Raw genomic sequence first — 27,785 nt, 5'->3', positions numbered from 1 at the left:
ATAATCTGGGAGTTCTATCAGTAAGTAAAAAGATAACATTCCATACCATACCAACAGGGCGTTTTCCTCGCTGACGTTCATAGAAGTTAATTTCGTACTAATTGGGAATACTGACCAGTAAAGGGTAAGATTTACTTTTCCATTCAGCTTTCACTTCAGTTCATTGTACCATCTTCCTATATTGTCCATAATTTATTATTTCATAATTGTTGATAAATATGTCAAAGGTCAAACTTTAAGTCTAAGACTAGTTTGTTTTTTGTTGTTTTTTTTTTTAAATATCAATACAAAATGAGGTCAGCCACATGTACACACGTTACATCCATATATAACAAGTATTAATACATGTATATTCAAGTACCAGTCCACGTGGAATTCAGACACTGCCAATGGTAGAGGTGATTCATGGTGTAGAATCAAAGTACTCATGTACTGAATCAATTTATATCGATCGTTTTTACGCCCCAAAAAATCGTCGTATTGCAAAAGTATGGAATAAAAGGAAAGTACGGGAATCGAATTCAAACGTATCTTAACATAAGCTTATTGTTATAAATAATATTAAACTCATCGTTTTATTTTTAAATTCACCATTCTGATTACGATGGACATTAAAAATCTCCGATATGATGCATAATTGAATTATAAACTACTAGTTGACCATTCCCAGTTTTTAAATTTTCAGGTCACAATTATGTTTATCGACGTGTTACACGTGTTACACTCAACAATCTACATTTCTCAGTTGAAAATTAAGGTTCATACTCAAGTGCTACAAGTTATTTCATAGACACCTATGTGTCATTTGAAAGCGCTCAGTTTCTAGGGACCTAGTACAAGAGACACATACATTAATATAAACGATATAAAAGTATTATAATATTATCACAGGGACTTGCTCCCACTAACTCATATGCAGTCTGAATAGTATATAACAAGAAAAGGGGGATCCTAGATTTTGGTGTAACTCGCTTCAACTCGTCCCCTGGAGTAAAATCAAACATAATTATTTCTTATTGATGCCCTGCAAACAACCTAATAAATAAACACAGGTATCACCACCAAATACTTCTTAAAATATACAGTCGGGCTGCATATTTGATAGTGGGAGGAAGCCCCTGTGATATAATTCCTACAATTATGACCGAAATAGCCAAATCGAATGATTAATATTGCAAAAAGCAATAACACCAGACAAACAAATGACACAATGCCCGAAAAACGCATTATCAAAATGTCCATGCCGTCGTCTATGCAGACTTTCATTTTTATTTGCCATCTCCGAGCTTCCGATGTTACGAGACGGTAACCGTCATAAAAATACATGATACAGTGGATGATACGTCAGGATTGCTTTTGGGGTTATGCTAGCCTTTTGTAACAAAGTGGTTTATTTTGCGTTTAAAAATTATATTTTGTTTCTTTTGATTTCGTTTTTCGTTTCGTTTGATGTTATTTTGAGTGCGTTTCGGACTTTACAGGTACTTCTGACACACTGTGTTATAATTGTACCTGGATGCATTAACACAAACTGCAACAAGTAGCTATATTATCGATCGTGACTCAATATACCCCGTTGTCCTACATTTGTAAAAAAACATGCATCCCACTTGTCCTGCAATTTTTTTGGACTAATTAGATAATTATGTTTTTATAAAGTGTTGGTAGTGTTATAGTCTTTTCCATTAATTGGCAATAAATCTGTATCTAAAGTACAACAAAAAAGGCAAAATGATATTTAATAATTTAAAAAAAAATGTATTAACTAATGTACAAAAAAATAATGTATAATAATTTATTTTTGTTATTTAAAAAACTTACTGTAAATATCAAAATAAAAAAAATTATTACATAAATAAATGTTATAAGATATTATATATATATGATCAAAAGTTACACCAGATTCTTCAACATTGTGAAAGCCAAATGTACAGAGATTGGACTTCAGCTTCAACCAACAACTCTAGTGGTGGATTTTGAAACTGCAACTATTAATGCCTCTAAGACTGTATTTCCTGGTGCTACACTAAGAGGTTGTTTTTTTCCACTTTACACAATGTATCTGGAGAAAGACTCAACACACTGGCCTACAGATTGCATACAGAGACATTGACGCTATCACAACACTAGTACGCAGAGCAGCTGTATTACCACTTGTACCGCAAGAAAGTGTAGAAGATGTATGTTTCAATGCCTTGAACAAGCTAGACAATGCCGATGTGAACATGGACACGACTCCGTTTACCGACTATGTAACCAAACAATGGGTAGAGTCAGACCGCCACATATGGAACCACTTCAGTCATGATGGACCAAGAACAACAAATCACTTGGAAGGATGGCACTCAAAGATAAAGAAACAGATACAAACTGCTCATCCAAACATCTACTTGTTCATCAAACACATCAAACAGATTCAAGCTGTCAATGAAGTAAACATCATTCAGATTGCCACTGGAGGACTACCAGCACGAAAACGCAGAAAGTACCGCAATATAGACACCAGACTACAACAATTCAAACAAAGACTTCACAACAATGAGATGACAGTAGTGCAGTATGCTGACGCCGCCTCTCGTCTGATACATCTTGGTTAGGTGATAATGAACATTTTGTGTGACAATGAACATTTCATGAAAACAATGTGATGTATTAGTACTTATAAATGATATTTGTAGTGCAAATGTAAACATTTGTTATTTTCATTGTTATATTTATGTACGAAATAAAATATTTAGATATATTTTGCGTAATTTTTTGCAACCTACATGTTTACAAAGAAAAAAATAGCATTATAATGGTAACTCCATACAAAACGTAAACCAAAATGCAAAATATATAAATTTTAAAGGAAGTTTTTGACTTTTATTTATATATTTTACAGACTTTACCTTTTGAATGTGGCTACCTTTTCACACAATTTAAAACAGACTATAGATAGCTCCTTTTGATCATTTGTTGCGATAAACAAGCAATTAACTGGTAATTAATAACTACATACCTCCCACTTATCTGGGTCTTATATTCAATTATAATGGTAATTTTTATAAGTCCAGAAACAAACACGTAGAGCAGGCACAAAAAGCTCTTTATGCTCTTTATTACAAGGTAAATAACATAAGTATTCCCATAGATTTGCAATTGAAATTATTTGACTCATTAGTAGCCCCTATTTTAACCTATTCTTCAGAAATATGGGGCTTTGAAAATAAGTCAAATATAGAAAAAATTCAACTTCAATTTTGCAAGAAAATCCTAAATCTCCGTTCATCTACTCCAAATTTTATGGTGTATGGAGAGTTAGGACGATACCCTATTGAAATCAGCATCAAGCTTAAAATGATATGTTATATGTATAAATTATCTGGTAAATTGTATAATCTTATGTTCAATATGTATGAAAACGGTGATCGATCTTTCAAATGGATATGTTACATAAAATCAATTTTTGATGATATTGGTTGTAGTGAAATTTGGAATATACAAGGGAATGTTAATATCAATTTTCTTAAACTTCATGTGAAACAGATCTTACAAGACCAGTTCATACAGAAATGGTATTCTGATATTGATGCTTCGTCCAGAGGAAATTTTTATTCGAAGTTTAAAATTGAGTTTCGTCTCGAGCCATACTTACTGAGACTCAAAAAATATCACAGAACATTTATATGTAAACTTCAAACATGCAATATAAAATTTCCTATGGAAACAGGAAGATGGTACGGAACACCACAACATGAACGGGTCTGCACTTTATGTCGAACAGGTCTGGGGGATGAGTTTCATTATGTTGCTTTGTGCAATCATGATCTTGTAACCGAACTTAGAAATAAGTATATTCCAGGTTACTATACAGCCAATCCGAATGTTAATAAATTGTATGGAATGATAATGTATTGTAACACAAATTTATTGACTAACCTTTCTATCTTCATCGCAAAAGTTGCAAAACTTTTGTAGGCACACAGTAATCCCATATATACATATATTTTTTTAAATTGTATACTAGTACACATATTGTCACATTAATCAGTTAAACCTATATGAGAGTTTGACTTTCTCTTATAAACGTGTTGTAAAATACAAACCACGTGGTATAATTTCCGGTGATGATAAGGCTAAATGTACTTTTGAATTTCAATACATTTGTGTGACAATGAATTAGTGTATTTTGTTTTTGTGTATTTAAAAATATTGTCTGTTGTCTACTCATTTCGTTTCCATTGTAAACTGTATATATATATTCGCTCCTGTTCCGTAGCATGAACTACGGCTGAGTGTTTTTCTGAATAAAGTTGTTCAAAGTTGTACAAATTTTCACCTATATTTTACCTGTAATTAACAAATGCAGGACAAGTGGGATAACACCAATATCACATTGTTTGGCAAACTATAACAAATTGTTTCACACAGAAATTTATAGTTTAAGTTTTCTAGAACTGAAAATTTGAAGCTGATGTTCGGCCTCATTAATTAGTGACAAGAGGTGCCAAGTAGGGACGAGAGGTCAAGATGTCCAGAAAAGCGACAAGATTTATTTCAGTTAAAGGCAAAATAAAGTGACATAGGAAATATCAGATAATTGTAGAAACAAATGAGTTAATTATTTTTAGAAAAATTTAGAAAACAAAATGGGAGTCAACTGATACAAATTTAAGATTTAAAAAAAAACTTTTTTTTTTTCAATTTGACCTGTTTTTCATGTCTGGTCTTTTTTCCTAGATTACATTCTTTTGATTACCGCTATAACGATGGTTCCCTTGATTGCTCTTTCAAATTGATAAAAATAGGGGAAAATGTTTTATGTGATATTACAATGGAAAAAGTGACAAAAGGAAATTGGATTCAACATTCAGTGGTATGATTCAAAGAAAAGGTGATTTATATACGCCCATCAAAGATGGGACGTATTATGGTATACCGTTGTTCGTCCGTCCGTCGTCCACACTTCGGACAACAACTCAATCAAAGCACCGGAAGTGCTGAAACTCGGTAGTCGCTTGGCGTGCAACCTGCAAGATAGTTTCCCTATGTTTATTTTTTAAGCAATGTACTAGAGTGCTGGTCATGACATGGACTCAGGTTTGAGAATGTTTTGGTGTTGAATCCATATTTCCCTTGCAACCTGCAGCAAAACAAAACAAAGATGTACACTAATATCGTGAAAATAAGATTTTTGCATTTGTTTACGTTCTTGAAACCTATACTTGAAAAAAGGCAGCTGATGATGTTGATTGTGACCCTTCTTGATAAAATGATTTATGATTATGATTTTAATGATTATAATACCATTCACGGAGCGTAGTTAAAATCCAACACCACCCAAAGAGAGATAACTCCAATTAAATTTTATTGGCTTAACTATCTTCTTTGAAATTACTACGCGGCCAAGCGCAAAAATAGCTTGGCGTCTCGATTTACCAGCGACAATATTTAGCTTAAAATTAACACTTAAAATGTTTAAAATATCATTCATTTGGGATATCGGTAAAATATTCTAAGTTTAAAAGAAAATCACGCATTAATTTGAAGAAAGCATTTCCGTCCTTGAAGTTATCTGCCGGAAGCCCTTTTGTCATTCTCAAACCACTGACGTGACTTCCGAGTAAAAACGCTTTCACAAACTTAATGAAACGTTGGCGAATTGTTCATATTTATTGACGTAAGCTCCTTTTCGATTTTTATAAATTTCAGATTTTTCGTTTCCTTGTTATGAATTTTTTTCCTTGAAAAAAGGGGGTATTTTCAAGTTTTCAGACAATAACTCAAAAGAACTTTCACCAACTTTTATGAAACTTTGGTGAATCATTCATATCTATTGACATAAGTTCCCTTTCGAATTTTATTAATTTCAGATTTTTCGTTCCCGTCTTATGATTTTTTTACTTTAAAAGGGAGTTTTTCAAGTTTTCGGACAATAGCTCGAAAACGCTTTCACCAACTTAATTGAAACTTTGGTGAATTGTGCATTTCTATTGACGCAAAGTCCGGAGCATTGGTCTCTTCCAGGCCTGCACTACTTTTGCCCTTCCAGAATACCACTGCCACCGGCTTGAAGAAATTTGTGTTCAAATCGAACACGTTTTCCTACGCAGAACAAATCGGATGAACTTGTGTACCATCTTGTATCAAAATATTTTTGGTACTTTGTTGATTTGAAATGCTTTGTCTTGATATGTATTTTTATGTTTTAGTGTAATATTGTCGTAGCGAATAAAGAACTACATTTTGTGTGACTTGTTTCACATTCACGACTTAGTACGTCGGTCTCAAGGTTAAAATGGATGAAGTTGTTTTCCGCCACTTCGGTGTGCATCTGAAAGAATTACAGAGGGATGCACTTCAGTATCTTCTCGAAGAAGAGGGGGATTTGATTTTAAATTTACCTGTTGGGTATGGGAAAAGTCTGATTTATCAGGCTTTTCCATTTGTAGTTAGTGATTCCAATGCTGCTTCTTTGGTTGTTACACCCCTGAACATCATACAAAATGACCAGTTAGCATCTTTAAAAACAAGGTAATGTTGAAAACCTTGTATTACATATGTACATACGAAACTAGATAAACTGTGGGAATGCTCATTACCTAATACAGACCCCTATAACAAGGGCAACCCACTTGGGGGGGGTAAAAATTTTTCGGGCCACACACCTGTACAGGCTGTAGGCTGTACCCTTTTACCAGTTCAGTTAACCCCCCTCCCAATCAAGCTCAAATCAGCTTAAAATGTGCCACTTCTATATGAAATCAGGGGTGGATCCAGGATTTTAGATGGGAGTAGAGTGTACAGTTCAAATTTTTTTAGGTTAAACTCTTGAAATATTCCTCTAGAGTGGATGCAATCTAGATATCTTTTACTTTAGTGGTAAAATTAGCGAGAAATTTAAGCTTCATCCTAAAACCACCAAAATCTACCCCTAACCACCCATGCTGCCCTTGCCTGAATCTGCCCCTGGAAATGAGAGCACTTTTTCCCATTCGATAATACATGTATAAACTTTTGGTTTAAAGTTTTAACTGTTTAATGTTGAATGCGCTGTGAAGTGTATTGGAAATCAATTTTGTTTTTCAAGTAAGTGAAAAAGACTATTGTTTTTATCTTCATGTTACTGTTCCTCGTATTCATGATCATTACAATCTGTCAATATTTATTCAGTTGTAACATAATTTGTGAAAATTACATCAAAGCAAAGAATTTAATAAATGTCATTTTTGTAAATTATTAGAAAAAGTTTGAATTTAAATATAGCTAAATATACATTATTAAAAATGCTCTGCATGCTGTTGAGGTGTTTAAACTTAAGGCTACAAGTTCACTTATTTTGGAGTATGACAACCTAGTAGACTTTTACCCCATGTTAGCCCCTATCACATTCCTTTAGTGGGTCTGATCATTTTTTCAGCTAATATTTCCATGATTCATAATTTGTACAGAATCCGGAAATATTACAGTCCCCAATGGATGGTGGGAATATTTTACACATACAAAATGTAACTTTGGATGTAAAAACAAATGTACATGACAGAATTTCAGCACAACGAACTCAATGATTGCCTTTCCTATCTTTGAAAGCTTTGTTTTGATGACAACTCAATCATGACAATATTTTTCCAAGATTGGTTTGGTTCTTGAACACCCAGAGGATATCAACTGAACAGTGGAGAAAAGAAAGTTTCATATTGTTATTTGTACATTGTATTTTGTAGATTTTAAAGTGACCCCATATCAAGTAAATTTTGACTGTCTCATGCTCACTAGAAATGAATGCTGCCTATTTCCTATTATCTTAATCATTGTAATGAAGTGTCATAGACCAATTCTGTATTGAACAATGTATTGATTCCAGATAGGCTGTAGTGGTCCAGAAGTCATTATGAGTAACTTGAAACTTATTTATCAGATCCATGTTAGCATGTTAGGGCTGATTTTACAGATTATTTAATAATATGTGTAATTGATTAACGTTCAAATATTAGCCTAAATATGATCAAAACAGACAATTTAATACAAAAAATAAAAGTGGCCAATACTTGATTTAGCCATATTCGCTTAGGACAATATGACGTATTGGACTAATTAGTCTGTAAAGGTATAATTGCATAAGGTCATCCATATTGGATGAGTTATTGGTCCTCAGCTTACCATATTGAACTTAGTCTACGTCTCATTCCAATAATACTAGCCTCAGACCAATAACTAAGCTATGGAAAACCTTACACAATAGTATAATATTACTATAATATTTGACTCCAACCCATGACAGAACTTAAGTATCAATGATTTGAAAATTAACACATTTTTTATGACTTATAACTTACAAATGTACATTGTATGTGTATCCAAGTATCACAAATGGATGGTTTTTTTTTTTTAGAACGATAAAGAAATAGAAAAGTTGTTTTTATTGAATCGTAATTTTTAACTATTTCGCCTGTTATTTCTTTTTAGTATTATACATCTCTTTTCATAATTATAATTGGGAATCTGAAGGGAAATTAAGATTCATACAGTAATAAACATAGAGCTCACATGTTGCTAGGTACATGTATAAATGTCTACACAGTATTGAATTGCAAGTAACACACTACACTACAATCATCAGTCAACCAAATTATGTTATCTGCATAGATGTATCCTAGTATGATGTAGAGTAGGAACAAGTTGCATGTACATGTAGCAAAACAGAATGTTTTGATATGTGTCCAGTAATTCAAGTTGGGTTTGTATCAATTACATAGACATGTAAATAAAATTTGCAATTTGACTCATATTATTTTAATTATATGTTTTAGATGTATTCCAGCTTGTAAAATTGACATGGTTGGCAGTGTCAGTTGCAATGTTTGTGACAATGTCTGTAACTGTGATGTTCAGGGTATGATGTATGGCAAATTCAGGGTAATTTACTGTCACCCTGAATCACTTTTTTCAAATCCAAATGGTATAAAATTGCTACAGTGTGCTGGTTTTGTAAGGAATGTTAAAGCTGTCTTCATTGACGAGTGTCATGTTTTTGAAAAATGGTGAGTAAATCAAAGTTTTAAAGTGTTTGATGTTTGTTGTTTGGAAGAATCTACATTTTCATCTTATTGAAAGTGTATTTTATTGAAAAAGAGTATTAATAGCACTATGTACATTGCAACACTCCATCAACTGATACTTTTCATCTATGTATGCTTTAATTTATAATGGTATATCATCTGAAAAGTATGGTTAAATGGAGACCATCAACGGAGCCTCTATTTGTTTACAGTTTTCTTATTTTCTGTCTTTTGGTATTTGTGCCTCCAATTTTGTAGTTTCGTGGTTTTGATTCACATTTAAACTTTAGTTGATCCTAAAATTGAAATGGATATTCCTATTTGGGATATTAAAATTAACTAAGTGTGTCTTTTGTTTTTGAGAAAACTACAAAAGGAAGTAACAATTTTTCTCAATATCTTCAAGAAATTGGGAGATGTGGTCGACGAGGACAGGCAGGAATGGCCATATTGTATTATGGGAAAGGTGATGTTTCTAAAAACTTACCTGGCATTACACCAGAATTGATTAGTTATTGTAATTGTAAGACTTGTCTAAGGGAGAATATGTTAAATGTATTTGGATTTAAAAAGTCTTCTGGTATGAAAGGATGCGAGTGTTGTTCTATTTGTAAACTTACCTGTACTTGTGATATCTGCAGCTTATCTACATCAGTGTCACAGCTGCAACAATAGGCCCAATGAACATAAGTATTTGTTACAGTTTAAATGTACCCATGAACAAAAAAGTAGCAACAGCATTGAATTTATTCATTTAAAAAGAAAATTTGGACTTGCCTGATATTTTACTTATGATTGGGGGTATAAGATGGGAGTCATAGTTCCCCAACAGATGTATCAAAATTCATATACAACTTAATATTGCTATTATTATTATGTGTTGTACTTCAATGTCACTTTTTGACAAATTGATTTTCATTTGCTTGTATAGTATGATTATATTTGATTTATTACCTGTCTAATAAATTGGTAATTTGAACAAATTGTTATAATTTTTGTCTTAGGCAACATCAAATCAATTTGTAGGTTATTATGTTGAATACCAATTCCAGGTATGTATATTAATTTTTAGTATTCTAAATAGATTTTTTATTGGTAAGTCTTAATTAATATGAACCACAGTATTTCACAAGTTAGTGTTGTTTGTTAAAAATCACAAGCAAATTTTTTTTTATGACAAAGATGAAAAAATAAGGTAATATCACGTCTTCGTCATTATTGCTATCTGTCAACTTTTTTATATTTATGATAACTTGAGTATAGGTTTTTTCATGTTTGAAAAGCTCTGTATATGACAGAGGGTCATATAGTTTTTGTAGGTTTTTGGTCAGATTTTGCATTCTTTATAATCAAATTTCTTATAAATATACCTGCATGTGTTTTTCTTACTATGAAATTTACATTTTTTAATTTTTTTTTTATTTTAGTTTTAAGGATCAAACGCAAAGTTCTTTGCTTGGCACTCTTTAAACAGACAATTTTTTTTCTATTTCATCTGAATTTATTATTTGTGCTATATTGATAGAAAGCAGTTATTGTTTAACAAGACGCGTCTCGAGGGGTCCCAAATGCTGTGTATCCGTTCGTTCATGTTTTCCGCACTTTTTTTGTTATGCGTTTACCAAATAAGTTTGTTTTTGGTGTGTGGCCTTATTATGAAGAGTTACAGATTAAGGTCAACTTTGGTTACCTTTGAATGATTTTTACAGAAGTTACAGCCCTTGGACTTAGAAAATTTCAGTTTTCTACACTTTTTTGTAGTGCTTTTATCAGTTGATTGTATATTTTGTATGTAGCCTTGCTATGAGAAGTTGAAGATTACGTTTCACTTTGGTCACCATTGAATGTTTTTTCCGAAGTCACATCCCTTAGACTTAGGAAATTTCAGTGAATTTACTTACCTTTACTAAAAATCAATACTGTTTATTTACTTGTCCCAAATGAACTGAGTTCAAGATCTGTGTTTTTATCATGCATTGATTGCAAAACTATTAACAAAAGGGTTTTTCTTAAAAATGTGGTGTACATGGGTTAACTTGTTTACTTATACTTTTTATTCATATAACATTTTTATTGGTATTGATTTTTAGGGGTTTATTGCTTCAACTGTTGTGGATTTTAAAGAAAAATAGCTTTTTGTAGAATTTAACTATTTAACTCTAGCAAAAGTTAATTTTACTTTTGTTTTTTGGTCCGAATTTTCAAATTTTATACTATATTGTGTCTAAACACGCTTATGTTGAGTTCTGTTCTGGTTTATTTATTTTTTTTGTATGTAATAATGCCCATTGAACTTCAAAAAATTGTACTGCAAGTGGAAGCATTTGTGTCGTGCAGACCTCTAGTTCAATGTCAACAAAATAAACACATGAGTTTCTCTTGATGTGGTCAGCTCATTCTCACAGCTTAAATCAACTACCGTGAAAGTATTATTGTTCGTGGGGTACCAATTTTCATGGTTTTGGTTCCCAACAAAAAGGACATTTTCCATTGACAATTCTCAAATCCATGAAATCAATGATTTATGAACTTATCATTTTCCCCTGAACCATGAAAATTGGAAACCACAAATACAAGTACTTTAACAGTATTGTGTATGGTTGAATATTTTTCTTCTATTGATCAGCACAGTTATTTGAATAGAGGATTAATGTGTGATGACATCTCAAATCACTACCCCAACTTTGTTCAGTTTGGCACTATCTGCATAATAAATGAAAAATGCACAGCAAAAACAAGTTACTTTTTTAATATGTCTAGATAGAAATGAGTTTTAATTTGAATTATCTATGTCCAGCCATTCTGTGTATTATTCCAAAGTGCATAGGTTTGTCAGCAGTCAAAAAGGGAAAAGCCTGTATTTATCAAAAGATGGTGATGAATCTTACAATATAAGTGTAAGTTGTTCCAAAGCAGCTGTCAATTTCACAAAAATGAGTATGTGTAAAATCAATGGTAAGTTCTGAGAGAAAAATGAAGGAATGTATTGTGATGTTAAAACTTACAATTGATTCCACACTTACAATTATTTGTGAAAATGGCTGCAGGTTATTTTGTATGACCTGTTACATGTAATTAAAGTGTGCTGTACAATTTATAATTTCCCATGCACTGTGAAACGCCTTTGTAGTATGAATAATATTTTGAGTTTTACCTCATGAAGTTAGCTATTTTTTTATACAATAAATGTTGTTGTAGATACTTAACATGATTTGTAACACACAGTTTTCTTTAACTTGCATAGTGTTTATACATTGTATTAACGTGCAGAAAAATATATGACTATGATGCAGGTTAAGACCTGTTTTCGGTTTTATAATTATTAATGTAGGGCCATTTTTTTTCTTGCAGATGACCTTGACCATCGGGTTAAATGTTAAGAAGCTGTCTTTGTAAGAGTCATGCAAAATCTGAAAAATGTGATACACCCCAAAAAAGGCTACATATTTTTATTTTTGTAATGAAGTTGTTTTATGGGTCTATACTATGAAATGTGTAATTATTCATTAAAATCTGCCTGCTCTTAGGAGTTAATCGACATTGGAAATTCAGTAGGTTCTATTGTATTTCAGCGTCATTTACAGAGTTATCTCCCTTAATTTTGAAATCTACAGTGCATTCTATATAATTTTTATCTCCTAAGAGCACAGAATATATGAAAAACCACATGCTAATTTCTGTTTACTATGACATTTCAAACAAAATATCAAAAATAAAAATGTAAGCTTTTTACCTATGAATCACATTTTGCATGATCCTTAGCTGGGGTGCTACTTAAGTTTTTTGTAATGCTATAAAATCAAGAATATAAATTTTTAACATTCATATGGATTTCTTAATTTATTTTGTGAGACTGTTACACCATATTTTCTGTAGAATTTAATTACAGAAACCGAAAATGATGGATTACATATAGTGATGACGTTAGTGTACAGGGTCTATGCTCCCAGTTTTCAGTAGAGCAAGATTGCTCATATACTTTTTATATGATGGGGAGAAAAATTGCATTTCTGATGGTATAGCACTTTCGTCATCTGTGGATACTTTGTCTTCGTGCAATTACTTGAATATTTGTTCAAACAAGAAAGGTTGGTATTGATTTTGTGGACCTGAAACATGTACTGGTAAGCATTCTATAGAATTATTTATATAACAGTCTTGGAAGGAAATATTGTGATGGGCCAGAAACTGTGCAGACAATAACTTGACTTAAATTGGATCTATATTTTATGGAGGTAGACCTAGGGTAAAGGACACATCTCTTAAAAATCATAGGAACGATTCTATTCACCGTTTCATAACAATCTCACGTAAGCGTCAAAGTAACTTGGACTGATTTCATTCTGTTTCAAATGAAAGCTTGAAAGATTTTAGTGAAATTGAATGTGATACAAACATATTACTGATTTCATGAGTTATGTCCCTTAACCTAGGTCTACCTCCGTAAGCTGGTCAATTAGTCTGGTCTAGGAAACTTGACTCAGTGCAGGCGATTTGAGTAAAAATGTAGAAAGGGCATTACAATGCATTCCCAAATTCAAATGTGTTATTAGAGAATTATGTTTTAAGACTAATGAGTTTGTTTTTGAGTTTATTTCATGGTTTTTTTCTTGTCTAAACCTTGATGTGTAAAGCCCAACGTTAGTGATTTTAGAGATTGTTACTGGAACCATTTATTTAGGAATTAGGCCCCACTTTGATTCTAGTAAAATTCATATTATGTGGTCTAATGGCAATCAGAATTTAAAGATTCAAGTAAATATTAAGTCCTGATTTAATTACACTTTGACTTTCTTCATTTTACAATTAATCTGTAAAGTATGGCAATTGCCTTCACAAAGAAAACTAAATTTACATCCATTTCATTCATTAACATAACATAAGCATTGCATTCACAAAAAAAAAACAACATTGAAATGTCAATTGGTGTCAAAACGAAATAACTCAACAGCTAATTCAATCATCATTCCATTCTTTGTGTTACCTTTAGATCCTTGAAACCTACAAAAAAATGTACACTTACATTACTATATTAATTTCAATATTGTACACATTCTGCTCTTAAAGCTTTCAAAGTGTAATATTATAAGACTGTTCTACAAATATTTCGAAATACAAGACCTGTTCAACCCTCTTTACTTTGCATGTCGAATGCAGGCTGATGTAAAAAGGAAATATTCGCTGTTGTATTCTTTTGAGTTGAAGCAATCGAAAAAAATATTTAACTTGGTTCAAATCAAGATAAATGATAAAACAGTTGAGAAATTTGAATCATTCTTCCTTCAATTGTAAAGAATTCTATTTCAGAAGCGAAGAATTCACTTGTAATCAAAATCTTACTTTCATTTAGGAGTATGTTAATAGTGGACTGCAGATCAACAGACAATATACGTGAATACATTTGTATATGTCTTTATTTCCTTCGTTTAAGAAGAGTAACATCTAAGAAACATAACACATTGTACAAACAAATCAAACTAATTCTGTATATTCAGCTTTGAACATTTACTTCATTATTTTGATATGAACATGTAAATTTAGCTTACAAATTGATGTCTATTATGAAGTCATTCAAGAAATATTCATCACTCCTGTCTCCTATAGTATCTAAAACAGAGAAACATTACAAAAATTGGTCACATGCTGCTATTCAAGGTTGTGACCAACTACATACTCTTACATGACTTTCTAGTCAAAATTAGGACAATCTGTCAAGACACAATTTACTTTTAAGTTCATTATCAATAGTAAATAAACAAGGGTGGATCCAGGACTTCTAATAGATGGATGTAAATTTAATTCAATGCAGAGCGAAGCTTGATTTCATGCTTGCTAAAATGATAGGGGGCCAGTTGCTACCCTTTAGATCTGCCACTGATTTACATTTTGTAGAAATCAATACAAGTATGTTCATATCAAAGGTTTTGCAATAATTTTTAGCCATATTATAAACTTGGCAGAACAAAGTAAAAAAAAATTAAAGACTTTCAACAGGTTCTCACTAGGCCATATTTTCTTATAAAAATCAGTCTACCATACAAGCTTATATACTTACAATCAAGTAAATAATAGCTACCCGCCTGCTGCATAATATCTGTCATACGAAGAAAAAATATAATAAAATTAAATGACAAAAAACTGAATTATAAATTGGCATTGAATTTAACACTGGCGGGACTACTATTTATTGCATTAGAGTCGAGCAGACGATGCTTCATGTGCTGTATTCAATCAAGAACGCTTATCTGTATAATTGATTTTTTTTAAAGATTTTTATAAAACGAATATTCGTCACCGTCAAACATTCGTAACACTTTACATTTCTTGCATACAATCAAAATCGTAATATTAAAGCTAGGATGTATTGCCTGTAACGTCGTCAGCCATGTTGGCTTCACTGGCAACCCGAGTTCAACTTGGAGGTCACTTCGGCGAAGTTCGACAAACGAAAAAAGCCGAATGCAGTGATTAGTGGAGGAACGTCAACGGTACGGAACTGGAGCTGCCTCGGAGTTTGCTATTGACGTAGGCTCCCTTTCGTTTTGTATAAATGTCAAATTTTACGTTTCCGTGTTATGAAGTTTTACTCTTTAAAAAAGACCGGAAACGGCCAACGAAATATTATTCGTTGGAAATTGTTTAAAACAGACCATTTGTTAATGATCGACTAATAAATATAAAAGGTACTTGGTAACCTTGTCAGAAAAGTGTGTTTTAAACAAGATAGAAATGTATGGGTGAAAAATCAAGACAACAAACTTAGTTAATATTGAGATAGCCTTGATAGTGCCAAATTTTTGGAGCATTTTTATTTACTTTTCTGGGGGCGGGGGTATTCACAGTTCTAGTTGATCAAATAAATTCATTAAAAACATAAGGACAACGGGCGTATCATGCGCTTTAAAGCGCAGCTGTTTATATATTTTCTTTAATGTAAGAAAAAAATATAGCAACATGCATTGTTATAGAAGAAATTAGTTCAAAATATATGATAAAATGGGTCATTAACTAGAGAGATCTGAAAACTGCAAAAAAAAAATACCAAGTTGAGCGATATGCCTTATTCTTAAAAAAAATGGGAGAATTGAATCTTCTTAACATATTTTGAAGTCAGTTTTCCCATAACTTTGTTGATTTATCTGTTTCTTTTTTTTATTATTTTTCTTTAATGAAAAAAATCTTCCGGATGCTACTATCATTTTGGAATATTTCAAACAACCTTTTATCTACACATTTTTACCTGAAAAATATTCTTTTCATGGTTTTTAAAACAATATATCCCTATTTTTTTTGTTTTTTTTTTTGTTTTTTTTGTTTTTTTTTTGTTTTTTTGTTTTATTGTTTTTGCTTTAAATCAAACATATAAATAAACAATGGTATGTCTCTATTTAAATGAAAACAAAATTTTCTTTGCGCTATTTGACTTGTTGTTTCTTGACGTTTTTTGTCACCTCTTGTCGCCAATTAATGAGACCCGCAAACATACGTCATCATCAGTGAAACAGAAACTCCGCGTCGGTCTGAAAGGTGCAGGACCACCGCTGATTTAAATCCTTGACTGTGCTGCATGTCTGTAAGTCATACAAACATATTGTCCCTCAATAACTGTGTTGATTTTCAAACTTGATATATACGGTTGTGCCAAACTAAGACATGACAATAATCCCTTTTGGGATTCGGTGCAGGAGATCTATTTTGTTTTGACCACCACCGATCCCAAAAGGGATTAGACATGACAGTACTTAAATTGAGATTCCCGAGAGGTATAACCTTACTCCTACAACTTAAGAAGTTGGAATTCCGTTCCCCCATACCCCAACGAATGGCATCGTCAGAAAATAGCTTGGCAGATGGCCTCTGGCATTGCTGGAGTAGGTTTAACCTATGCAATCACAACTGGATTTTTTTTAACGAAAAACGGGCTTAATATACATGTGCGCACACTCATTTGAATTTTAGTGACAAATAGCAAGAAAAGAGTCGAATATTGCTATTTGTCACTAAAATTCAAACGACTGTGATGTATGTAACTGCTAAGTCAGGTCAAGGGGCTTAGTATTTTGACCACTCAGCACCATGAGGGTTAACCCACTGTATGAATAGTAATCAAGGGAACCAAGATTCTAGCAGTAATCAAAAGAAAGTAATACAGGGACAAAAAACAATACATGTACATGGAAAACAGACATACACAAAAAAACATGCAGTACATGTAACTAAAATAATACATACAAAGTAGGTTAAGTGTCCTCTGCTTTTCTAGAAACACCCACCCAGTTGCTCATAAAAAGTCTATGGTAGTTGAAAGATGAAAGGTTTATATAAAGTCATTCTAAAGTTGATAAAAAAAATTGGTAATAAGCTTAATCCACCGCCGTCAAAACAAAACCAAAAAAAATACATGTATCCCCACTGCCAAATCACAAAATAATAGATCATTTCGCAGCTCAGCTGTATGTAACTGATTTTAACCAGAGTCCTGTGTAATCACACCTTTGGAGCTTTGGATTAGTTTTTGTAACGAAGAACAGGGGTTTGATATACATGTACTTAACCAAAATTAGGTCTAGAGACTTAGTGTTTTGATCATCAGTATGAGATTAACCTAGATATGATAATTTAACACCTCCCACACTATGCTCCGTTAGGGTTAACGCACTGTATGAAAGGTCTAAACTCATTCAAAAGTCAATAAAAAATACATTTGGTAACAAGTTTTATGTTTTTTTTTATTCGGTGCTGGAGATATTTATTTTGGATTTGACCACCACCGTCAATACAAAAAAATATAACCAATGCCAAATCCAAAAAGGGATTATACTAAACTATATGTTACTGATTTTAAGCAGTAAGAATTTAAGTCCTATAGTTCTCTATTTATATTACAGAAAAATGGCATCTGAAAGCTGCAGCATCTGCCTGTTACTAGAAAAGACCAGCAATCCTGAAGAATGGTGTCCACAATGTGAGGAATCCCTATGTTCAACATGTAGTGAGCACCACAGAGTACAAAAAGCAACAAAGGACCATAGCACCATACCGTACGAAGATTACCTAAAATTGCCATCTTTTATCCACAAAAATCAACTCGACTGCAAAGAACACGAGCAAAAATATCAATATTACTGTAGGTCTCATGACTGCCCCATTTGCAAAAAGTATTTGCTGAAGTCACATAAAAAATGTGATGATACCCTAGATATAGACGATGTCATCCATAAAGTAAAATCTTCAGCAGTTTTTGAAGATATTTGGAGAGATATGAAATCGACTCAAGAAATCTTCGTGAATGCGATCCGTCATAGGGAAGACAATATGAAAAACCTACAGGAAAAAAAGAAAAAACTATCAACAGAGGTGAAAAAGAGAACACAAAGACTTATTGATCGAATTAAGAAACTAGAATACAAAACATTATCAGATTTAGAGTCAGTTGTCAATGAAAATGTAAATGAAATCAAAGCCACCACAAAAATCCTGGAATCAAATAAAAATAAACTTGGTGAATTATTGGGACAGGAGGAACTCATTAAGAAACATGCATCAAATTTCCAAACATTTATTGCAACAAAACAAATGGAGAGAGCAGTTCAAGAATCAGAAGAAATCTTACACAAATTATCGGAAAAAGGAGCCATGGATAATAAGACATAGAATGAATGAAAACATCACAGCAGACGACACAATTTTTGGAATAAAAACTCTGTGTGACATTAAAGTATCAAGAGAAAAACAAACAACATATATAGACATAAACAAACCAAACATAGGTCAGGCGGAGGTGAAGACAAGATTCCCCAGACAACTGACACAACAGTTTACAGTACGTCAAGGTTGGTGTCGTGGTTGTTGTACGCTGCCTAATGGACTCCTGGTGTTGACTGATGAGGACAAAGGTGTAGTAAACATACTACACAGTAATGGTCAACACAAATCATCAGTCAGATTTAATGGAGGAGGAGTAGCAGTATGCGATGTAACAGTCATCAATGAGAACCATGTTGCTGTTTCTAATCCTGGCCCAGAAACAATCTCCATCATAGATGTAGACAGGAGTAAAATTATTAAACCACTTCAGATAAAGAGTGAAGTCACTGGAATTACACATAGTGATGGACATTTATACTTCTGTGTACCTGAGGTAGGGATCCGAAAAATTAATATAAATACAAAAAAAATAGACAAACTCCATGATGACCAGACTGTTTATGGTGGTTCATATATAGACACAGATGGCAACAGAATATGACATGTTATACCTGTCCTAGCTACAACAACAACACAGTTACTGTCCTAGATTCTGACCTCAGAGTTATCTTCACATTCAAGGGTCAGAATACGATGTCAGGGCCTTGTGGAATATCACTGCTTCTAGGATTGTCAATGGATGAAAGGAACAATATTTTTGTGTGTGATAATGGGAAACATAATTTATTACTAATTTCAAGGGATGGAGATAAACATGAAGTTGTAGTCAGTGGAGATGATGGGTTGTTAGGCCCTCGGTGTGTACATTATGATAAAGTGAACCATCATCTCACTGTTGTTGATCAGGCGAGGGTGGTCAGGATATTTACTTTTGATGGAGCACCAACACTGAGATAAACAAATTATTGAGATTAATTTGATTTAAAGTTAAGAAAACATGTTTTATTTTTTACATGTAAGGTTTGTTTTCCAAAAGAAATTTTAATAATATCAGACATTTCTACATTTTTCTTAATTGTCAGACATAAACATACATTTGTTCATGTGATAATTAACTTGATTAAAAGAAAAGAATCATGTTTTAATTTTTGACTTCATTTTCAGAAATCTTAACAATATCTGACAGAATTTTCTACTTTTATCCTGGAACAAAATTACAAAAATTTGATCATTAGTAACTTACTAACAAATCTTTGAAATAGTACAGTAATTTCATATTGAGTACAGTGTGAAATAAATGATTTTTTAAAAATTATTTTACATTTTTTGATCAATCAGTGTTGGTCTTCATCAAGATTGTCAAATACATGTACATGTATCTAGTAGATGTGTCATCATTGAAAATAATTTTAGCTTTTTGTTGTATATACTTGCATTTTCATGTTTCTAAATAAATGGATTTTTCTTGTTTACAAACTGAAATCGCTTTTAGCCGGGCTATTGAAATGATATGTACATTTCTTGTTTTGGGCTAGTTGAATCTTACACAGTCCTCTATTGTTCCAGCTAGTTGTTGAGAATTTTGAAGCAAAGGACTGTGAAAAATTAGCACATTAAAATATTTTTATAGAATCAAAAATTCTAATACTAGTATTACTTTGTGTAAATGTCTAACACCATACATGTACAACATCAAAATATGAATGTGGTATAAATTAAGTACATGTATTAGTGATTTATTCATACCCAGTATTTACATGTAGGTCTTTAAAAGTAACTTTCTTTAAAACAATAATAAAAAGAAGTACAGTCATGTAATGTACATTTTTTGTGTACATGTAGCGTTTTTCAGTCATGATTTGAATTAATTTAATAGAATTTTTTTGGCAACATGTGATTTCCTTATACATGTAAGTCTTCATTGCTTTGACTAAAATGGATTTTTTTTTTTAAAAGATTGATTTATTTCTGTTTTTTTTTTTTTTTTTTTTTCTTGAAATATGAATTGCATGTAGTGTATATTATTGAAAGATACACATACTACTAAGGACATTAAGTTACCCTCAACAGTGATCATATGTACTTGCAACTTCAGTAATATATAGAAATATCTCAAATTCATTGATTTACATATAAAATGTTGATTTTTTTTGTCAGTTGTTGTCAGTATATACAATGTACATGTATGTATGTGTATTTATTTTTTATATATTTAGCACTAACAGGGGCGGATGGAGAGAAATTGAAAAGGGGAGTTATTATTTGCTCATTAAGGTCCGTAGATTGGAAGAATTTAAAAAAAAAGATCAGGGGATGGGAAGGGGGGTACACCCTGAAACCCTGGATCCGCCACTGTAATTATGTTAACACTTATACCTGTATTTTATAATTAGTTCAAATCTAATGAAATTTGACAATTTAATAGGAAAATCTTGTGTTGAATGATGCGTGTGATGAACAATGCCAGTTACATGTAGTAGTTTTATGACTAACAAGAATATAACATGTACATTGTACATGTAGTTTGATTGGTGCATGTAGAATGATTTGGAATTTTTTTCTCTTGATGGACAAGGACAATATTAATTTATCTTGATGGACAAGGCCTGCTGGATGGTGGATTTTACACACTTGGTAAATTTAGATTTTTCCATTGGGGACGAGGCCAACACATTTCATCATGATAGATATGGATATTCATAATGCTAATGACAAACCTAATATTTCATTTTCATCATCATCAAAGATGAGACATGATGTTTATGATGCACAAGTCTGATATGAATTAATCTATATGGATGGACTTAATATGAATTTTGTTATTAACCACTGGATATATTTTGATAGACTTTGCCAATTCATGGAAATCATCTGTTGTGGCTTTTTGAGTTTTTAGATGAAAGGCTGGACTATGATGTTCATTGATTTTTTGTGTAGATGGACTTTGTATAGCAAGAACTTTTTTATACTGAGCTTGGCAATAAATGGGTTTTTCAAATATGTACATACATGTTTACATGTACATATATTATAAACTGTGTCTTTTTTATTTATTGTTATTTGTTATGATATGTTTAAAGAGTGAAATAACTATTACACTTATTAAATAAAGGTCATTAATTTGTATACATAAAGTTTTGTTTGTGATTGTAATGGAAAACAAGTTTAGGGGATGACCATTTGATTCTGGAAAGGGGTTGGGTGCACATTTTGAGTAGTCAGAATATTTATTTGCAAAAGGTTGCAGGGCAACTTATTTATTTCATGAGCTCAAAGGACAGATTATTTAATACATGTACCTTTCAATAAGGCCAATATATATATTTTTGTCCTTACAATAAACCAGATTGATTGAGTCAGAATATTTATTTACATTATCAATTAAGCTGGGTAACTTATTTTCAGCTTAGTACATTATGTAGAAGTGGTCATGTTTATTATCAAAAACTGACATCTCAACCCCCCCCCCCTTCCTTCGGAATCAAATGTCGTCCCCTTAAGTTATAAGAGGCTGACTATGTAAAACCCAGGCAGATCTTATGTCATATGATATTGGTGGCTCAATGTTTGTATCCTATGAATGTCCGTGAGATTTTTTGAAATCTACACTGAATTGCTTAGGAAATGACTTTAAAAATTCCTAACAAAGGAACCAATTTTTGCATGAAATAAAGATTTGTCTACTTTTTTTAACAAATTTCAATGCTTTCTATGTACATGTAATTTGTTTCTCTTCAGCTATTGCAGTTTATCTAACTAACTGGTTTATTTTGAGAAAGGATACATTTGTGACATGTAATGGAAGAAAATTTATTGAAAACAAAATTTGTCATGTGCCACCAACTGCCTGGTTCTTTGCATGGACTCCTATTTAAAGTCACTGTGACAATAACTTACAAATGCCGGTATGGCAGTTTAAATTTGATAATGTATGAAGTTTCCATTCAAAATTATTAATTCAAAAACTTTGTGAAGACATTTAATCATTGGTCTAATTGTTATTTTCTTTAAATTTTAAGAGAAGAGTTATTGCTCTTGAATTTTTCAAATATTCTGAATTTTACTTCTAGTTCAAATTAATTTTATACAAATTAATTTGAGATAAATACTGTAATCTGATTGGTTAAAATAATTTTGTTATATCTCAATAGATAAAAAAATATTGACAATGCCCCTATTCAGTTATATTCAGAGCTATTTTTCTCATGTTTAAAGATAAAAATATGCTTTAAATTTAATTTATAAGAATTGGCTATGATAAAAACTTTGTCTATGGAAAAATAACATAAATTTCCCATGTGCATATTTTGTTTATTGCACTTCGTAAACAATATGCACATGGAAACTTTATGTTATTTTTCAATAGACAAAATTTTTTATTATTGCCAATTCTTAAATAACTTTTGTAATTGGCTCTAAATACTGACTACTGTTGTATAAAAAATAAAATATTTTATGAAACTATATACATTTTTTCGTATTTGTATGCCTTCAGGGGCAAATTCAATATCCTTGCCTTGAGTAAGAGTGATTATGGGATCAATGTTTTCTGATTGGCAGTTTTGCATGTACTATATATCCATTGGCACCATGAAAACTGATTTGTTCAATGTGTCATAGTTTTCCTTTCCTTTTTCATCTACCCTGGACTTGACTTTTTATGAACAATTCAGCAGGGTTTTTCTAGAAAAGCAGAGGATTGCTACCCTACCTGTGCACCTGGTCGATACTTCAAGTTTTTAGTGGCGTCCGAGTTGCTTATTTACTTTTGTTACTTAGTGTGTATTATTTTAGTTACTTTATGTTCTTTGTTGTGATTGTCTGTTTTCCATGTCTGGTTTTTGTCACTTGATTACATTCTTTTGTTACTTCTATGGGCTAGCACGTTTAACTGTTAGGTTTGTTGATTGGATCAAGTATAAAACAGTTTTTACCGGTATACTTACTGCCCTTAACGCTATATGGCATTTGGCCATCTCCAGTAAGCTTCACCGTGAGTGATCAAGTTAGCTTATTTTTGACAAAGTGGTATGCTGCCATGTTACCTTTGACCTACCTCTGCTTTCCCTCTGGTGTTTAAACAGAACCAGAATAGTCCAAACACCTGTCTAAACCATGTAAACTGAATTCAAATAATCAGGAAACCTGTCTAAACCAGACACTCGTGTTAAAATGTATTTAGACACTTAGTAATCCAAATACCTGTCTGAAAAAAAAACGGTTTTTTTTAGGTTCAAATAGGCTTCAGTTGAAACAGGTTAAATTGTAAACACAAAGCATTGAAAACATCAACAGCATTGACTCCAGTCTAATATCAGTCTTCCTGACAATAAGAATATAACACACATAGAAAGTCTGGGCTTATACCAGTCAGATTGTAACAATTAGTATGTAACACATAAAAGGTCGTCATGTATTGGTCAGACTGTAAAAATTAGTAGGTAACACACATACAATGTAGAAAGTCTGGGCTTATATCAGTCAGTCAGATTGCAATAATTAGTAGGTAACACACAGAAAGTCCAGTCTTATATCAGACTGGAAATTAGTAGGTAACATTCATAGAAAATACAGGCTAATATCAGTCAGACTGTAACAATCAGAAGTTAACACACATAGAAAGTCCAGTCTTATATCAGTCAGACTGAAAATTAGTAGGTAACATGCATAGAAAGTACAGGCTTATATCAGTCAGACTGTAATAATCAGAAGGTAACAAACATAGAAAGTCCAGTCTTATATCAGTCAGACTGAAAATAAGTAGGTAACATGCATAGAAAGTACAGGCTTATATCAGTCGGACTGTAACAATCAGAAGGTAACACACATAGAAAGGCCGGGCTTATATTAGTCAGATTTTAAGAGTAGGTTACACACAAAGATAGTCCAGGTTTATATCAGTCAGAGTGTAATTATAATATACAACACGCATAGAAACTCCTGGTTTATATCAGTCCGACAATAACATTTAATATGACACACACAGAGATAGTCCAGGCTTATATCAGTCAGACTGTAACAATTAGTAGGTAACACACAGAAAGTCATGGCTTATAACAGTGCCGGTAACCGGCTTATATCAGTCAGATTGTAACAATTAATGGAAACACATAGAAAGTCCAGGTTAATATCAGTCAGACTCTAACAGTTGATATGTAACACACATAGAAATCCTGGCGTATATCAGTCAGACTGTAACTATTAGTATGTAACACACAGAAAGTCCAGGCTTATATCAGTCAGACTGTAGCAATTTAAAGGTAACACATAAAAAGACCTGGAGGTTTATACCATTCAAACTGTAACAGTTAGTATGTAACACACAAAGAAAACCCGGGCTATTATCAGGCAGACTGAAAAATTAGTTGGTACATGTAACACACATTACAAGTCCTGACTGTTACTATTAGTACGTAATACATAGAAAGTCCTGGCTTATATCAGCCAAACAGTAAAAGTTAGTACAACTTTTAATGTATACACATAGAAAGTCCAGGCTTATATAAGTCAGACTGTAACAATTAGTAGGTAACACACATAGAAAGTCCAGTCGTATATCAGTCAGACTGTAAACATTAGTATGTAACAAACATAGAAAAGGCCGGGCTTATATTAGTCAGACTGTTACAACAGAAGGTAACACATACAAAATTCGGGTTCATATCAGCCAGACTGTAATAATTAGAGGGTAACACAAATTGAAAGTCCTGGCTTATATCAGTCAGATTGTAACAATTAGTAGGTAACACACATAGAAAGTCCAGTCTTATATCAGTCATACTATACCAATTAGTATGTAACACACATAGAAAGTCCAGGCTTATATCAGTCAGTCTGTTATAACAGATGGTAACACACATAGAAAGACAGGGTTAATATCAGCCAGACTATAATAATGAATAAGTAACACACATGGAAAGTCCTGGCTTTTATCAGTCAGGCTGTGACACTTAGTATGTAACACACATAAAAAGTCCGGGCTTATATCAGACTGACTAACAATTAGTATGTAACACACATAGAAAGTGCGGGCATATATTAGAACAGGAAATGAAGAGACAAACTCTTATAAATACAAATGGATAAAAAACAGAACACCATACAATTGCTTAAAAACTTAAAGAAATACAGTACACAAAACCTGAATCTCTTGAAATATAAACTTCCGCTAAAAACGAATGTGACGTAAGGTGTTTCAAAGGGTAAAATCTAACTGAAAATATCTTGTCAATAGGGTATGTAAGTCTCGTCACGTGACTCCGTGATTTCATGAGAATGGGTCCTCATCTCCCATTCAAATGCATAGAGATTCGTCATTAACATAGCATTGAGTTCAATGTTAAAAGCAAAATATATTTTTGTGAAAAAATACTGATAAAAAATGACAAATATCTAGTTCTACTGAATAAAAATGTTAAGAAAAACATAGAAATAGAAGATTTTGCATAGTGATACAGCTTTTTCATTTCCCGGAAGTGAACAATAAAATGCAGACCGGCCTTCGGATTTCAATACGTTCTACATCTAAAATTCCGGAAGGAAAACTGAAACTAGAACGAGACTTACAAACCCTATGCTCACTGTGAGTTAGAGACTTCATGCATTGTATCTGTCACACAAATTGTGTTGAGGGACATAAAACGTCTGTAGTTTTTTTTATATAAAACAGCGAACTTAACCGGGTCTTAGAAGTTTATTTGATGCTACAAGCTGAACGGTGTCCTCCAGTTACCTAATAAATACCAGCTGCACGATGTCCTCTGGTTACCTAACAGTTACCAGCTGGACGATGTCCTTCACTTACCTAACAGTTACAAGCTGGACGATGTCCTCCACTTACCTAACAGTTACCAGCTGGACGATGGTCTCCAGTTACTTAACTGTTACAAGCTGGATGATGGTCTCCAGTTACCTAACAGTTACAAGCTGGACGACATCCTCCAGTTAACTAATAGTTGTATATGACTACCTGGATGATTATCACATTGCTACCAACATTTATAATTCACTATCTTAATGTAAAGAACAAATGCCAAGGATGTTTACAGCTTTAATTCTATTATTTGACAATCTGCCTGGTTACTGTGAATTTGTTTATTACAGTGCCAATATTTCCAAAGTTAAGTAAGTTCAAACAAATAACAATAAATAATAAAGACACAGTTTATAATACATGTACATGTAAACATGTATGTACATATTTGAAAAACCCATTTTTTGCCAAGCTCAGTATAAAAAAGTTTTTTTTTAGATCCATATATTTAAAAAAATATCAAATTAGTTTCCGCATGTTTTACCCAGATAAACAAAAAACCTGTTAATCTGAATAGCACAGGGGCGGATTCAGGCGGGGGCGTGGCGGGCGTGCCCCCCCCCCAAAAAAAAATTGCAAAGAATGGATTGTCAAGGGTAGGTTTAGGCGGTTTTAGCTTGAAAGTTTAATTTCTCGCTAATTTTACCACAAAAGATATCTATATTGGACCCACTCTAAAAGAATATTTCAGAAATTTTAACTGTGCGCCCCCCCCCACCCCCCCCCCCCGCCCCCGCCATATATAAAAACCTGGGTCCACCCCTGGAATAGCATATTATTCGGTTTGAATTAATAAGATTTCAATTAAAAGCACTTGATGTCTTACCTCTTATCAGTACCAGTTGTTCATTCTATCTACATGTATTTACATGACTACATCAGTCGTTTACTTTCGTTATTTGGCCTCATTTTAAGAAACGTTATGTTATTTCAAAACTAGACGTAACTTGTATTATATGTGATAATGTAGCTGTCCACGAGTGTAAAGTGTACCATGTAAACACTATCGACTTTGAACAAAACACAAAATTGTGCACTGTTTCGATGCCACGTGAACTTTTGCGTACTATTTTAAAGACTAAATTAGTGTCATTTATGCTGAGTAGCATGATGAAATTTAATCAGTGGGTTTAATGTTAGTACGCTCCCGGAGGGAGCGTTTATGGTTGTATTATCAACTTGTTTCTGTATACTTATGCCAAGAAATAGCATCAATATCCAGTTTGTACCTTCATTTCCAGGAGCTGAAAAACAGCATAATGGCAGCTTCATTTGTGTATACT

General features: G+C 32.5%; 2 protein-coding genes and 1 long non-coding RNA gene across 4 annotated transcripts; 2 read left to right on the top strand and 1 right to left on the bottom strand.

Annotated features, from left to right (window-relative positions):
• Positions 1-11: 11 nt before the first annotated feature.
• Positions 12-20,165, top strand: LOC148600193 (uncharacterized). Of its 2 annotated transcripts, none has more exons than XM_088559243.1 (2): positions 12-124; positions 17,930-20,165. In XM_088559243.1, the coding sequence occupies exon 2, from the start codon at positions 17,934-17,936 to the stop codon at positions 18,693-18,695; it is 762 nt and encodes a 253-aa protein (XP_088415369.1). In that variant the 5' UTR covers positions 12-124; positions 17,930-17,933; the 3' UTR covers positions 18,696-20,165. The 2 variants fall into 2 exon arrangements, with proteins under 2 accessions (XP_088415369.1, XP_088415368.1); XM_088559242.1 differs by lacking the exon at positions 12-124 and adding an exon at positions 16,506-16,614.
• LOC148600194 (uncharacterized) lies at positions 6,281-9,862 on the top strand. Its single transcript, XM_088558120.1, has 3 exons — positions 6,281-6,516; positions 8,793-9,023; positions 9,386-9,862. Exons 1-3 carry the CDS (start codon positions 6,281-6,283, stop codon positions 9,714-9,716), a joined length of 798 nt encoding a protein of 265 aa, XP_088414246.1. The 3' UTR covers positions 9,717-9,862.
• On the bottom strand, positions 13,798-26,686 carry LOC148600192 (uncharacterized). Its single transcript, XR_015918149.1, has 5 exons — positions 26,530-26,686; positions 23,746-23,895; positions 15,097-15,135; positions 14,588-14,648; positions 13,798-14,042 (listed from the first exon to the last, which is right to left on the bottom strand). It is a non-coding gene; the product is annotated as an uncharacterized LOC148600192 (long non-coding RNA).
• Positions 26,687-27,785: the final 1,099 nt, after the last annotated feature.

Source organism: Perna viridis, chromosome 13 (genome assembly GCF_037379345.1).
Source record: "Perna viridis isolate PV_CMFRI_1.1 ecotype Kerala chromosome 13, ASM3737934v1, whole genome shotgun sequence".
NCBI lineage: Eukaryota > Metazoa > Mollusca > Bivalvia > Mytilida > Mytilidae > Perna > Perna viridis.
Note: the sequence above shows the minus strand (reverse complement) of the source record. Positions and strands in the feature narration are given on the sequence as shown.

Bases quoted from the DNA above. Each gene is read 5' to 3' on its own strand.
- LOC148600194 (XM_088558120.1), top strand. From the start codon at position 6,281: ATGGATGAAGTTGTTTTCCGCCACTTCGGTGTGCATCTGAAAGAATTA. The intron at 6,517-8,792 runs GTAATGTTGAAA...TATATGTTTTAG, and splicing joins TTAGCATCTTTAAAAACAAG to ATGTATTCCAGCTTGTAAAA. The intron at 9,024-9,385 runs GTGAGTAAATCA...AAATTAACTAAG, and splicing joins TGTCATGTTTTTGAAAAATG to TGTGTCTTTTGTTTTTGAGA.
- LOC148600193 (XM_088559243.1), top strand. From the start codon at position 17,934: ATGGCATCTGAAAGCTGCAGCATCTGCCTGTTACTAGAAAAGACCAGC.